The sequence below is a fragment of the Ictidomys tridecemlineatus genome, chromosome 3 (genome assembly GCF_052094955.1).
Source record: "Ictidomys tridecemlineatus isolate mIctTri1 chromosome 3, mIctTri1.hap1, whole genome shotgun sequence".
Lineage (NCBI taxonomy): Eukaryota > Metazoa > Chordata > Mammalia > Rodentia > Sciuridae > Ictidomys > Ictidomys tridecemlineatus.
In genome coordinates this window covers 15,051,149-15,067,074 of record NC_135479.1, presented here as the reverse complement: position 1 = coordinate 15,067,074, position 15,926 = coordinate 15,051,149, and the positions used below count along the sequence as shown (strand labels likewise).

The 15,926-nt window shown below is 39.8% G+C and overlaps 1 protein-coding gene across 2 annotated transcripts in view; it reads left to right on the top strand.

The window, feature by feature from the left end:
• Nucleotides 1-1,860: 1,860 nt before the first annotated feature.
• Nucleotides 1,861-15,926, top strand: part of Dcaf7 (DDB1 and CUL4 associated factor 7) — a 30,117-nt gene continuing 16,051 nt past the window's right edge. For both annotated transcript variants that reach the window (XR_257835.4, XM_005328191.5), the window contains exon 1: nucleotides 1,861-2,238. Coding sequence is in view for 1 of the 2 variants with exons in the window: in XM_005328191.5 (XP_005328248.1) it covers nucleotides 2,101-2,238 (138 nt within the window). In the remaining variant the exon portion in view is untranslated. The remainder of the gene's footprint in view (nucleotides 2,239-15,926) is intronic.

Genomic DNA, 15,926 nt, shown 5'->3' with positions numbered 1-15,926 from the left:
CAACTCAGGAGGCTGAGGCAGGAAGATTGCAAGTTTGAAGCCAGCCTCAGCAAGGTAGCAAGGCTCTAAGCAACTTAGCAAGACCTTGTCCCAAGATAAACAATAAAAAGAACTGGGGATGGGGCTGGGGATGTGGCTCAAGAGGTAATGCGCTCGCCTGGCATGCACGAAGCGCTGGTTCCATCCTCAGCACCACATAAAACAAAAATAAAGATGTTGTGTCCACCGAAAACTGAAAAATAAATATTAAAAAAATTCTCTCTTCAAAAAAAAAAAAAAAAGAACTGGGGATGCAGCATAGTGGCAAAGTGCCCCTGGGATCAATCCCCTATTAAAAAAAAACAAAAATGAAAAAAAGACTCCTATGTCTGTGAATGAATAGTACTATTTTTTATTATGATAAGACAAGATGTAGCAGCAGTTTGATACTCATTTTTTTCTTTCTTTGCAGTACTAGGAATTGAATCCATGGCCTCACATATGGCAGGCAAGCACTCTGCCACTGAGCTACATCAGAAGCCCTTGTTACTTTTGAGACAGGACCTCACTGGGTTGTCCTTTTTAGATTTTTTATTCATTTATTTGGAGACAAGATCTAAGTTGCTGAATGCCTCTCTAAATTGCTGAGGCTGGCTTTGAACTTGAGGTTCACCTGCCTCAGCTTCCCTAGTCAGAGATTATAGGCGTGTGCCACTGCGCGCACTGTATTTTTTTTAATATTTATTTTTTAGTTGTATTTGGACAAAATATCTTTATTTTATTTATTTATATGTGGTGCTGAGGATCGAACCCAGGGCCTCGCATGTGCTAGGCGAGCGCTCTACCGCTGAGCCACAACACCCCCCCCACCCCGCCCCCCCTTCACTGTTTTTTAAAAAGAGAAAACTTAAAGAGGTTCGTTATATATAGCATTGTCCCTCTTGTTTTGACTCATAGTCCGTTAAAATGACACTTATCATTTAGAGGTATACCTGATGACATCGTCTTAACAATTCAGTACAAACCTTCCATCATATTGGAAACCATTTAAATTTATAACGATGTTATCCAGCTTCAGACTTTTCCATTTCAAAGTCATAGCACAGAGACATTTAGAGCTGGATTAGCATTTGCCGTGGGACCCACGTAGGGGAAGGGACAGGACAGGAACTGACAAAATCTTAGAGCCAAGCTGGACCCGTCACTGCTCACTGAAAACCAGCCTTAGAACCTGAGAGCATTTCTGGATTCTGCAGGACAGCGCGAGAAGGCCCGTTTCAGACTGGCCTAGCTCTACACATCTGCGTGTCTGGGCCTATTCTTGGGGTCCAGGGATAATAGCTTTACGTGTTAAACGTCCTTAGGACAAGTGAGGAGCGAAGGTGGTTTCCATTTGGCCCATGCCAGGCTGCCGGGGCTTCGGGGCTCAGTGTGACGAAAAAGCTGTGGGTCCTCCCTTAAGACAGAATTTTTATTTTACTCGACAGTCTTAAGAGGCCACTTAGAATAGCAGCAGCAGAGGGGAAGAAAGGGCAGGTCACACAAGAGTTTTCACTCTCGGAGACTTGGCCTAGAACTTGAAGGCCCTCAGCTTTCCAAGCTCGCCTACAGGCCACACACGGCCCCATTCGCCCGCACTGCGCCGTCACCTGTTTGACTGATGGCTTGGTCAGCCAATGACCTTTGCGGCAGCGAAAGCGCCTGCCTCCAGGAATTGGGCCGATCGAGTAGCGGGAATGACAAACATTTACGCCAATAGTGAGGAGATTTCGAACACTACGGCCGCAATAACCAATGAAAAGAAAGAATAGCTTCCAAAGGACGTGTCGGGCAGCCAACGGCCAGCGTTGCTGCGGGGGTCGCGTGGCTTCCGTTCCGAGAGGGCGGGGCGGCATCCCAAACGGAAGGTGGTTGTTGTCGGTGCCGAAGCAGGTTTGAAACTGGGGGTCGGGCCGGGCCGTCGTTGTTTGTAGCCGCTGCCCCTCTTCCGGGCTAGGCCGTTCCTGCCCGCCCCGCCTCCCTTCCGATCCCTGCGTCCCAGGCCCGGCTTCCCTCCCGACTCGTACCCCACCAGCCGCAGCCCGCCGCAGCCCCCTCCCGCTCTGCGGCCCGGCGGCCACGATGTCCCTTCACGGCAAACGGAAGGAGATCTACAAGTATGAAGCGCCCTGGACCGTCTACGCAATGAACTGGAGCGTGCGGCCAGACAAGCGCTTTCGCCTGGCGCTGGGCAGCTTCGTGGAGGAGTACAACAACAAGGTGGGCCGGGCCGGGCCGGGGCTCGGAACCCAGGTGACGGGAAGCGGGCCCGAGAGCGCTCTTTCGGGGCTGGAGCCTCGACCCTAGAACCCTCCTGTGGACAGGCTTTAGCGTCGCGGAGCGGTTGCTCAATGTCTGCCCCTATGCTTGGCACTGCGAACGGGTCACCTTTGATTATGGCAACATTTCTGTGTAGTGGGGAGACGGAGGCACGGTGTTGTGACTTGTCTTAGGCAGACAGGTATTTCGTGTAGGTAACTGGTCTCAAACCCTAGTTTGTACCCCAGAGCTACGCCATTTGTTCCTCTAATCCCCCCCACCCTTCTGCCGCATTGCTTCAGTTCGGGGTGGGGGAGGGAAGTGGTAGTGATGGCTGTGAAGGAAAATGCAGGCGTTTCCAATAGTGGTCGTGCACTGCTGGTTACACTAGATTTCTGTAATACTGTTTATTAAACCGGCTTCTCTGCCCTGTACTCCTACCCCCAAATACTACTACTGGATCCCCAGGCTTTCTGCCAGGATTGTCTTATTGCCTGTTGCTTTCTGATATCCATCCTCTCCCAAGCGATCCCTTTTTGGAAATCTTGGCCTGTATCATGAGCCTGCCATTGTTTCTGAATAGAGAAAGATGACATTTGGCCTAATCTTAGCTTCTTTTATGCTGATTCTTTAAGTAGTAAGTCTTGTTGTACATCCATGGATTTGAGACTCCTTCATGAAGCACTGGTAGGAGGGGGAAGCTTTTAATCTGGTTGTTCAGTGTAAATGTATTTTTGAGAGTTTGGGAAGAATTTTCTTTCCTTTACCTCTTAATATCTTCCTTTTGTTTTATTAGAATAAAGGTTGTTATTGATAGTGATCAGAACAATTGAAAACTTTGGCTGGTTGTATTGAAAGCCTGTATTCCTGTTTATTGCTCTGAACATCAGATTTAAGAGTCAAAACTGTAGACAGTAATAAATTGGGTACAGTGGGAAAAGCCAGGTTATCTAGGGTTATGTCCTGTTGGGACCATTGATTAGCTCTAAGATGTTGTATGGACCAGTATTATTATATGTGAGATCCATTATTATGTTTGCTGTGGGAGCAGGGTTCTGTTTTACAAGTGAAACTCCTGTAAGATACATTTGAACATTTTAAGTTGATTTAGTTTGTCAGGAACACATCTGTTTCTCTGGAGTATGTCCTAACTTCTTTGGAGTGTCCTTTAAGAAAAGGAGGAAAGGGATGAACTCTCAGTGCCTAGACAGTACACGTACACAAAAAGTTAACAAATCCCAGGGAGAATGCATTGATCCACCCTTGTTCAAGCAAGACAGTTTTATTTCCTTTTCTCTGATGCCCTTTTCTCACACAGTGAATAGCAGAACTGGAATGGAATTCAAGGTTCTGATGTGGACACTGTGTTAATAAAATTAAGACAACTAGAACTGTTGCTGAAGGATACTAGGATTGAGCTCAGAGGTAGAGCATTTGCTTACCATGTTTGAGAACCTGGATTCTATCCTCAGCACCACATAAAAATAAATAAATAAATATAAAGGTATAAAAAAATACAGTATAATTTGTCTTTCAAAAGGCTGGAATCTTTTCACACAAATTGATATGTTTTTGTTCTAAGTTCTTTCAGAGTCATTGGGTCAGCAGTAGTGGTGCCATTTCTAAGAGAGGAGAAACTGAGTCACAGCTCAACTGCTGATGGAATCAGTGGAGTAACTGATGTCAAACTTAATTTGCAGGAACTCTGTCCCAAAGTTTGTCCTTTGATTTAGCAACTGTGTGCCAGGTACATGGGTAGCATGCAAACCAGCAATCCCAGCATTAACAGAATAAGTGGGTAACTTCTGTCTCTCTTTCGTTTTTGTTTTTTTTTGGTAATGGGGATTGAACCCAGAAGCCCTCTACCACTGAGCCATACTCCCAGCCCTTTTTATTTTGTTTTGAGACATTGTCTTACTAAGTTGCCCAGGCAGATCTTAAACTTGTGGTCCTCCTGCCTCAGCCTCCCCAGTTGCTGTGAGTACATATGCGCATCACCATGCACAACTTAGTTAACAATACCTTAAATCACTCCCATGATGTAGACAATGCAGAGTCTTAGAACTATTTTGTGCCTCCACCTATCAGGGTTCTTTCTGTGTGTATGCACATATATACGTGCATGCTGTTAAGGGAACACTTGAAAGCTGATGCCAATAGAACACTTCTTATAATTGTTTTCAAATGCATAAGTTATGTAGGATTCCAAAAAGAAACCAATTAAATCAAACTACAAATATCAAAAACACTTTTAAAACAGTGGCAATATAGCAATACATACCTTAAAATCAGCTCATTAAATTATACCATCTGGTATAATTACCATAATTTTGAAATAGTGTTAAGGATAAATAGTATTTCAAGATGTTTAACACCTGTAATATGATAGGAAAAAAAAAACAGTGATTCTGTTGACAATAAAGTCATAGATACTCATATTGCTAGGTGGCAGCCTCCATTTATAACTAAAGAAATACTTAACATCAACTAGAGATTAGTGAACATAAGGATGTAATTTCCAGTTCAAGTTCATGGACCTGAAATTAAGAAACCCTGCATCAGAGATCTGTGCCTATGGGCTGGTGGGCAGTAAATTCCACCTTAAAGCACTGATTCCTAGGCTAAGTTTTAAAGAAACCTTGTCACAGGGGTGGTAGCCTACATAAGTGAGAGGAGTTAAAAATTTAAAAATTTTTAGGTCTTTGATTTCTGCTTGCCATGGATCTTGAATACCAGCAGAGGACAAAGTAACATAGCAAATTAACATTCATTAAAAAGCCTACAGGACTGGGGATGTGGCTCAATCGGTAGCGCGCTCGCCTAGTGTGCGTGCGACCCGGGTTTGATCCTCAGCACTACATACAAACGAAGATGTTGTGTCTGCCGAGAACTAAATAAAATGTTAAAATTCTCTCTCTCTCTCTTTCTCTGTCCCCCCCCCTCTCTCTCACTCTCTCTTTAAAAAAAAAAAAAAAAAGCCTAAAAATGATCGTTGTTTTAAATGTGGAGTGGACACATTGAGAAAACATGATTATGATGTTTTAAATTTTATATTAATATAATTGTGATTTACTATTATAAAATTATTCCTGGTTGGTCCACAGAATTAAATCTAAAAATCAAGAACTTGACTTCTAGATATCCCTTCATGAGAATAAATTTAGGGATGTAGTTCAGTGGTAGAGTGCTGCTTAGCATATGTGAGGCACTGGGTTCAATCCTTAGCACCACATAAAAAATACAAAGGCATGCTATCCATCTACAACTACAGAAAAAAAGAAAGAAAGAAAAAGAAACCAATTCAGTCAACTACACCTGCAATAAAAAGCCTCATTATTTGTGGTTGTATTTTATAATCTTTTTTGGTTTTGGAACAGTGGTTCTCTAAATTACTGTGTGTGAGAATCCACTGAGGGATTTGTATTCTTGGGCTCCACCCCTGAAGTTAACAGACACAGGTGGGCCATATAGCCTTTTAAGAATTACTTTGGCATCTGCTGGCTAGCGGCAGGAATTGAATCTTTTTGCATCTGCAGGCTTCTAAACATTGCTTCCTTCCAAGTTCATCCATGGAAAAAACTCTAGTGTGAGATAGCCTTTTTTGAGATAGTTTGGTTTGATTTGTTTTGTTTTTAATAGTTCTGTTTTTTTTTGTTGTTGTTGTTTTGTTTTGTGTGTGTGTGTGTGTGTGTGTGTGTGTGTGTGTGTGTGTGTGTCTCTCTCTCTCTCTCTCTCTCTCCAGGGATCAAACCCAGAGCCTTGTGCTTTTGGACAAGTGCTCTACCACAGAGCTACACCCCTGGCCCCATGAATTGTGATTTTCATCTTACTGCTTCTCAGTTTTGTGTGGCCTTTGGGCAAATTATCCTCTATGCCTCATTTTCCTCATCTGTAAAATGAGGGTAATAAGTTCATTTTATTACCTTATAAATTTGTTTGGAACATTATGTGAGTTATAAATATATGTAGTGGATTTAAGAATTCTACCTGACATGGAGTAAACCTTATAGAAATGTTAGCTGTTTTTTAATCATCATCATTACTGTCTGTAATTGAAATATGTTCAAGGAGAACTGTATGTATGTGGGGTAAATCTACTTTTATATATCAGAAAGGTACCATAAAGTGTCATTATGTTCATTCCCTGTCTTTAAAGACCTAGGGGAAAATTTCTGATCCCAGCCCATTTTTTGATCTTCCAGTTTCACATAGTCATACTCCTGGTAGCATAGTATATTACTTTAAGCCCATGTTCTCTTGTTCTACCTGGCTTGCCCACAGTAACTCTGATACAAGAATTTTACATTTCTTTTGAGTTTTAACAGTATCTGGTCTAGGCAGGTGGTTTTCCCCTTCTTTTATTAGAAAAAGAAAGGTAGCAGTTCTTGGGCTTTTCTCTTAGGCACATGTTTCAGGATTGGTTTTGAATAAAGTTGGCAGAGTGGTTGGGATTTATTTTTCCCTAATATTTAACTAACTTAGCACTTGAGCTCTTAAGCATGTGGAGAACATTTTCAAGGAAAAAGACTGTTGGTAATACCTGATGCTTTCTGAAGTGTGTCTGTGTGCAATCACCTTATACCTGCAGTACTCACAGATAAACATTTGCCTTGTCAGTCTGTGTTGCTTCCTCTGAAATTTTTAATGCAGAGTTACTTTATATATTTGGTATATTTGACACTGGTATATGATTTTTCATCTTTCAGTATTTGCGGCAGTCCATTCTCATTCATTTACTCATTAATTGAACAAGTATGTACTGAACATGTATACATGTTTTAAGCACAGGGATCATACTTGGAAAACTTCTGTAGCCTTCATCAGCAGATGAGAGATCAAAAGCAATGAAAAGAATGTGTTTTAGTACTTGTCAGTAATTTTGACAGATATTTAGAAATTTACCATGTTCTGCCAGGCCCTGGCAAAAGTGTTCCTCCAGTCTCTGGTCTTCTGTCAGCAAGGAAGTTTAAAACATTAAACTCTTTTGGTTTTACTTCCCCCTTCCTTTTTCTAGTCAGTGAGAGGACTGATTCCCCCATGGGATCACTGAATATATTGTTTTTTGCTCTAACCTCGTTCCCTAGACTACTGGAGATGCTTTGATTGAATAAGGACTGAATCTCTTCTGGAGATAGTCTGGCATGCCTGAGGCCTTGCTGCCAGGACTGACTGGTCAGTCTCTGAGTCAGGAACCAAAGGGCTGTAGTACCAGAATTCATCTTAAAAATTTGATAGGGCAGGTCTTAGGTATCTGCAGGCACTGCCCTAGAGTAAAAATCAGGAATAGGTTTGAAGGGAGGACAAGTGGAAAAGACCAGGAAAAGCTGGTTTATACCCTCAGAATTCTGCTGTAGTTGATTTTGGTTATGTTAACAATTGTGGGGAAATGGTGCCATGGCTGGAGTTGTGCTGAACTGGATAACTTGAGAGCTGGTTTAAAGACTATACTCACATACATTCCTTTGTGTTCTGTGCTAACTGTATATGTATTAAAGTCTAATACACAGTTTTCTCCAGGAGCTTATAATAACAAACTAGGTAAATAATAATACTTTGAAAAAAACATAGGTATGAATAATGTGTAATTTATGTTCTTTGTGAAAGTGAAGCTGTGATCATGCTTTCAAGGGGTATTTTATATTCCATATTTGATTTTTAGAAGACATCAGACAATATTTATTTATTTAGAGAGAATTTTAATATTTATTTTTTAGTTCTCGGCGGACACAACATCTTTGTTTGTATGTGGTGCTGAGGATCGAACCCAGGCCGCATGCATGCCAGATGAGTGCGCTACTGCTTGAGCCACATCCCCAGCCCCTAGACAATATTTATTTATGTATTTATTTTGCAGTAACAGGGGTTGAACCTAGGGAAACTTTACCCCTGAGCTATATTCCCAGCCCTTTTTTATTTTGAGACAGGGTCTCATTAAGTTGAAGAAGCTGGTTTCCAACTTGGCAATCTTCCTGCTTCAATCTCCTGATTAGCTGGGATTATAGGTAGGTGCCATTAGTTTTAAATGAGCTGGGGATGGAGCTGGGGTTGTGGCTCAGTGGTAGAGCACTTGCCTTGCACGTATGAAGCACTGGGTTCGATCCTCAGCAGCACATGAAAGAATAAATAAAGTTATTAATTCCAACTACAACTAAAAATATTTTTAAAAAATAATAAGTTGGGGCTGGGGAGGTAGCTTGGTCGTTGAGTGCTTGCCTAACATGTTCAAGGTCCTAGGCTCAATCTCCAGTACCTTAAAACAAAAAAACCTGAGTAAAGGGCTGGGGTTGTGGCTCAGCAGTAGAGTGTTTTCCTAGCACATGTGAAGCCCTGGGTTCGATCCTCAACACCACATAAAAATAAATAAATAAAATGAAGGTATTGTGTCCAACTACAACTAAAATATAAATATTAAAACAAACAAACCTGAGTAAAATGATCCTGCTTTGCAGCCTTTTCTCTTTAGGGACTTTCATTTCACATGTTGGGTAAAGTGTTGTGGAACAATGTTGCAGAAAGGCACTGGAGGTAGGAGATAAAAGACACTTAGCAAGAGGGCAGGAAATACTGTGGAGAAAAAGGCAGAGAAAGACTTAGGTGTCAACCACTTAAGTCAGGTTTATTTTTTTCTGTATGCTTCCACACTATGTAAGGAAGGCTAATGGCTATGGGAAAATACTGAGAAAGAAGGGCAGTGACCGCAGAAATCTGTGACTGCAGATTCCAAAATCAGAACAGCTACAGTTCTTCAAAATAGGATTTGATGGACAGAATCAATCCTCTGGGACAGTGAAAACACCTGGGATAGGAAGGAATCTAAGCTGGGCAGGGGTTGTGGTTCAGAGGTAGAGTGCTTGCCTACCAAGTGTGAGGTACTGGGTCTGATCCTCAACACCACATATAAATAAAAAAATAAAGATATTAAACAAAAGCGGGGGGGGGAGCTAAGTGTACGAGAAGACATATTGGTGTGCTGCCTCTTCTATGAGGCAGAAGGAAGAGAGGTTGAACTACGAGCAGCATGGTGGCACCTCACCTCTCTTTTGACTAAGGAGATGCAAAGGCTTCTTGTGTTTTGCTAACTTGACCATGGCCCTGGCCTCCCTTCCACAAGAGCTTCCTTCAAATCATCTGGGAAGAACCTGTCTCATTGGAAAGGAACCAGTATGAAAGCTACAGAAAGATACTATAAGAAAGGATGGGCAAGTGGAAACAAGTGTCTCATAGTACCCTCACTTAGAATAGTGTTTCACCTCAGCTAAAAAAATGATGGCCAATCTTGCCACAGAATTCAAAGAACTTAAAAAAAAAAATTCAAAACTCTGAGCAGAGATACAGTAGATAAAGTAAAATAAGGCACAGTGACAGGAGAAAATGGAACCGGCAGAGCACAGAAAAGTAGAAGAGAAAACTAAAATTATCACAGGATGCAAAGCCACATTGAAACAATAAAGGTAAATACAAGCTGTCAAAAACAAAAGAATAAAGAGGATAAATATTTTAAAATGAGAGAAGTTAACCATTAGAATGTAATAGAGGTCAAAAAGAAAGAAGATCTAGGGGCTGGGATTGTGGCTCAGCGGTAGAGTGCTCACCTAGCTCGAGCAGGGCCTTGGGTTCAATCCTCAGCACCACATAAAAATAAATGAATGTGACTTCGAGCATGCTTGAAAATGAGATACTTGCTGTCCTTGATGGAGCTTGCCTGCAAGCTGGATGTTCCGCCAAGGTTTAGATAAGGTGACTGTGAGCTACTTGCAAAGGAGAGCCCCACAATCATGGCAGACCTTGCTTGCAAATGGGATGTTCCACCAAGGTTTAGATAAGGTGACTCTCTGCTATCTTGACGGAGCTTTGCCTGCAAACAGGATGTTCTGCCAAGTGGGCTAGGAGGGCTCTGAGAAAAATTTTTATCTGTTCTTAACAAAAAGCAGAGCTCAGAATGCTCCGGCCCAAGAGTAGATTAATCCATGAGAAGCAGGTTACTTCTGATTAGTAAGTTACTTCTGTATACTATGTTTAGCTAACTTAAAAACCTGATTCATTGCTGTTGGAATGCTGCCTTCTTTGTTCACAATACTATATAAAGACTGCTATATACAATAAAGGGGCTTCTTCTTCTGCTTCTTCGGTTTCTTCTGCTTGTTCATGCTGACCTACATGTGAGTCATTTGCAGCAGAATGGAATAAAGGTATTGTGTCAAACTACAACTAAAAAATAAATATTTTTTTTAAAAAAAGAAAGAAGATCTAACTTAGGTGTAATGATTTCCCTGAAGGAGAGAACCAAAGAAATAAAATCAAAAGCTCAAATACATAGTTAAAGAGGAATTCAGAGGTAGAGATTTGAAGTAATAAGTTCATACAGAGTCTTAAGAAAAATTATCAAAAAGCAATTGGCACTGAAACATTGTAGGAAATTTTCTGCACTTTAAGAATGAAGAAAGAATTCTTTGAACATCTAGTCAAAGTGCTCAAGTCCTCTTTAAGAAGGGGAAAAGATGTTAGGCTAACTACATTTGTTAACAGAGGCAATGGAGTAATGTTTACAGATCTAAAAATATTGTAGGATTGTGTTTTACTATAAGTACCTGGAAAAAATAATGCTTACGAACATGAGACAAGGCTCGAAAAATGGAAAGGTAGACGCTAGAAAAGCTTAGCATCAGTATCCATGTCCATAAACTTCATGTGATCCCTGTTAAAAATACCATAATTTAAAAAATAATTTTTTTAGAACCAGGGTAAACTGATTAATTAATTCTACACAGGCATTTTACAAACATGCACATATTGTCAGAAAACTTCAGAAAAGGAAGAGCAATGAAGGAGGCGGGACATTAACCACCAAGATGTTAAAAAAACAACAACAAACTGTAACTATAAGGCTGTAGTTATTAAGATAGTTTGGTAGTACTGCAAGGATTAACAAATGAACAGAAGAGACTCTAGAAATGAACTCAGAATGCATAAAGAAATTTTGTCTGTGCAAAAAGATGGTGCAATATGAATAATGAAAAATCAGTGGCATTGAGACTAGGAAAAAAAATTCTCTGTCTTAAACCTTATACTGGAATTCCAGATGAATAAAAAAAAAAATGTGAGTATACAACTATAGAGCATGGAAGAATTTTGTAATCACAGCGTGAGAAAGCATAAAAGTGGGAATGAACAATACCATATAAGAATAAAATACTTTCGGCAAAACCAATTAACCCCACACAGTAAAAAAATAAGTGACATTGAAAAACTACATGTAACATTGTAGACCACACATCTTTTAATATATAAACATCAGCAAGTTACAACTCAGTAAATCAATAGAAAAGGGGAAGCAAATATGAATACTTCCCAGAAAAGGATATATAAATGATTCTTAAGCATATGTAGAACTGATGGGTCTGGGGTTGTAACTCAGTTGGTAGAGTATTTGCTTTGCATGTGAAGCACTGGGTTTGATCCTCAGCACCACATAAAAACAAATAAATAAAGGTATAAAAAAATGTAACTGAACCTCATAAGAAAAAGGAAAGTTTCAGCTAGATAAAGGAAAATCTAAAACCTTATTAACACACATTGAGTATATGTGTAGTTTCTCTTGGCCACCATGGAGGTCAAGTAGCAGTTGGTATCAAAATTTAAAATGGAATTACCTTCAACCCTGTAGTTTCACTTGTGGGAATTCACACTACAGCTATGCTTACATGGTTGAAATGTGCAGAGATACTCATTTTAGCATTATTTGTAAGCATAAAATATTAAAATATTAAAGAAATTATTGAATAAATTGTGGTACATCCTTGCAGTTATTTAAAGAATGGATTAGCCGGGTGTAGTGGCACACCCCAGAATCCCAACAGCTCCAGAGGCTGAGACAAGAGGATTGCAAGTTCAAAGCCAGCCTCAGCAACCGCAAGTTGCTAAGTAATTCAGTGAGACCCTGTCTTTAAATAAAATACAAATCAGGGCTGGGAATGTGGCTCAGTGGTAGAGTGCCCCTGAGTTCAATCCCCAGTACCACCCTGCCAAAAAAAAAAAAAAAAAAAAAGAATGGATTAGCTTTACATATACTAATATGGAACATTTAAAAAACCATTGAGTGAAGAAAACAATGTGCAGAATAGCATATTACAAACTGCCATTCATGTAAAAAAAAATGCACACATCCACATGCATACCTATATATGTTCATGTGTGGAAGGGATACATAAGAGATGGGGAATGTTGACTTATCCAGGAAGGGGAGCTAGGATGTAGGGCCTTAATTTCACTGTTGTTGCTTTTGTGCCTTTCAAATATTATACCTTTTGTAAATATAACTAGTAAAACAGTTAACATTAATTAAATGTTTTTAAATGATTTAAAAATAATTAAATCATAGTATGACTTAAAAGGAAATAAAGAGAAAGGAATGAATGACAAACAACAAAAAAGCAAGATCTCTTATAAGAAATCAGGCCTGATAATATTAACTTCAGATAGAATTAAAAGCAAGGCAAAAAAAAAGTTGGAACAAAAGAAAATACTTTACATTGTTAAAATTACAACCGACAAGGGGCTGGAGCAGTGCATGCTTAGTATTGAAGCTCTGGGTTCAATCTCCAGTGTGCATGCTCATGGAGTTTTTAAAAAGGTAACCCAGGGCCAGGGTTGTAGCTCTTTGGTAGAATACTTGCCTAGCACATGTGAGGCACTGGGTTCAATCCTCACCACAACAAAAATAAATAAAATATTATGTCTGTCTACAACTAAATACATAAGTAAATAAAAAGGTAGCCCAGCCAGGTGTGGTGGTACATACCTGTAATCCCAGCAGCTTGGGAGGCTGAGGCAGGAGGATCGAAAGTTCAAAGCCAGCCTCAAGCCTTAGTAACTTAGTGAGGCCTTAAGCAACTTAGCAAGACCCTGTCTCAAAATAAAAAATAAAAAGGGCTGGCTGGAGATGTAGTTCAGTGGTTAAGTACCCCTGAATTCAATTCCTGGTACCCCCCAAAAATAACCTAACATAAAAAATAAAAAGATAAACCAGTTTATGAAAATTATTGATTATGTCTTAAATTTCTTTTTAAAGTTAGGGGGGAATCAACTGACAAAAAAAAAAAAAGAAGAAGAAGAAATCAACAGACCAGGAAAAAATGCTACATATCAAAATTCATGGGAAAATGAGGATATTTATAAGATATGCTAAATCACCCAAAGTCACATAAAGGGTAAAAGCAGCTGGGCATCATGGCATGGCTCATGCCTATAATCCCAGTAACTTGGGAGGCTAAGGCAGGAGTATCACAAGTTCAAGGTCATCCTCAGTAATATAGTGAGGCTCTAAACAGCTTAGCAAGATTCAGTCTCAACATAAAAATAAAAGGGGCTGGAGATGTGACTCAGTGGTAAGGGGCCTCTGGGTTCACTCCCCAGGAAACCCCACCCCCACCCCCACCCACAAAGAGCAAGAAAGAAAATGATGCTAAAGGGTTCAGGAATAGAATTCTTGGTATCTAAATTTTTACCAGTCACCCCCTTTTTTGGTTGGGGACTTTTTTTAAAATTTATTTTATTTTATTATTATTTTTAGTTCTAGGTGGATACGATATCTTTATTTTACATTTATGTGGTGCTGAGGATTGAACCCAGTGCCTCATGCATACTCGGTGAGCATTCTACCACTGAACCACAACTCCAGCCCCGGGACTTTTTTTTTTTTTAATATTTATTTTTTTAGCTTTAGGTGGACACAATATCTTTATTTTAGTTTTATGTGATGCTGGGAATTGAACCCAGTGTCTCACGCATGCCAGAAGAGCACACTACTACTTGAGCCATATCCCCAGCCAAGGGGACTTTTTTAAAAATATTTTTTTAGTTGTCAACAAACCAGTGCCTCACACATGCTAGGTAAGCACTCTACCCCTGAACTGCAACTCCAGCCCATGGATGGGAACTTCTTATCAAAGAAATTACATTCAAATCATATCGTGGGGCTGGAATTGTAGTTCAGTGGTAGAGCAGTCGCCTAACAGGACAGGACCCGGGTTCAATCCTCAGCACCACATAAAAATAAAGGTATTGTGTTGTGTCCATCTACACCTAAAAAATAAATATTTAAAAAAATTATAGTCGTCAAAAGGGAAACAGCTTCACTATTATTAACTGATTAATCACCTCTAATGTAGTGTTGCGTCCTGGTAAACTACGTTGGAAAAATGCACTTTGGCCTTGAAGCTGAAGTGAGACTTTTCTGAAGTTTTACTTCTATTTCAAGGACAGATCCAACTTGAGCTCCCCCAGAAGTTGTAGGTTCTGAGAAACTGGAGTAGATGATGGACACAGGCATTCTGAGAAGACTGATTTGCCTGGAAGAGTAAGCAAGAGTTCTGTGGGGTATGCCTAAGGGAGAGTGGTCAGGTTCACCAGGGAGACATGCCCACAGGCCCAACTCAGGTTTTTGCTATCACTTCAACAATTCTTCCTCCATTGAGTGGAGCTAGTTACTAGTTGGGATGAAAGATCAGGACCCCTCACCCTAAGTATTCTCCCCAGGGGGAAGAGGGGCAGGAACACATTCTTCTTTTGGTGCACGAGTGGAAATATGGAGTAGGGAGAGAGAAGTTTAAAGAGTAAGATTGCTATTAACAATTTGTCATAGCACAGTGGAAAATCTAGATGAAATATAAGAAAACAAGTACTGCCAAATTTTCTTAATAAGTAGAAAACCTGAATAATTTTTGAAATGATGGAAAATATTGAAAATATAGTCAGAGACTACCTCCAAATAGGTGCTTACCCCTGGAGTTTTATGGGCTAATTTACCAAAGGAAACATGTAAGAGATAAAGGCAGAATAACCATCTATAAGTTTCTACAAATCAGTAAGAAAAAGATAAACAATCCAGTAGGAAATTGGACAGATGTTCTAAATCTTGGCCAAGGTACTTCAACTTTCTTTTCCTCTGCATACTCTTCTGGAAGTGTAACTACTTCATGATATTGAGACGATTAAATGAGGTGATTCACATAAAGCATTTCTAGTGCTTACAGATGGCTCATCATATGCTCTCAGATATTAATTATTGTTACTCAAAAATAGTCAATAGTACAATGTTGGAAAATGGCCATTTTTCATTCGAATGGGGAAATTAGCACTCTCGTGTACTGTTGATAAAAGTATAAATGAAAGTAACCTTTTTGAAGACTGATAGAAGGAATAATGTGATATAACAACTGCTTCTAGGGATATCCAACAAAAGCATTTGTACATGTGTACAAAGATAAATGAATAAGGATATTTATTCATTATAGAACTGTTTATAATAACAAAGCAATGGGATACAATCAAAATAACAATAGTTAATATTATGGTGTGCTTATCATAATCTGCTGTAGAAGAGTGAGATGGCACTATCTTGTACAGACACAGGAAAATATTTCAAGACAAGTTGTTAAAACCAAGTTGCAGAATAAATTTTATGTACCAAATCTATGCTTAGAAAAACAAAACAAGGGCTGGGGATATAGTTCAGTTGGTAGAGTACTTGCCTTGAATGCACAAAGCTATGTGTTCAATCCTTAGCACCATCAAAAAAAAAAAAAAGCGGGGGTGGGGGGGTGCTGGAGTTGTAGTAGCTCAGTGCTTGCCTAGCATCAAGCATGTGTGAG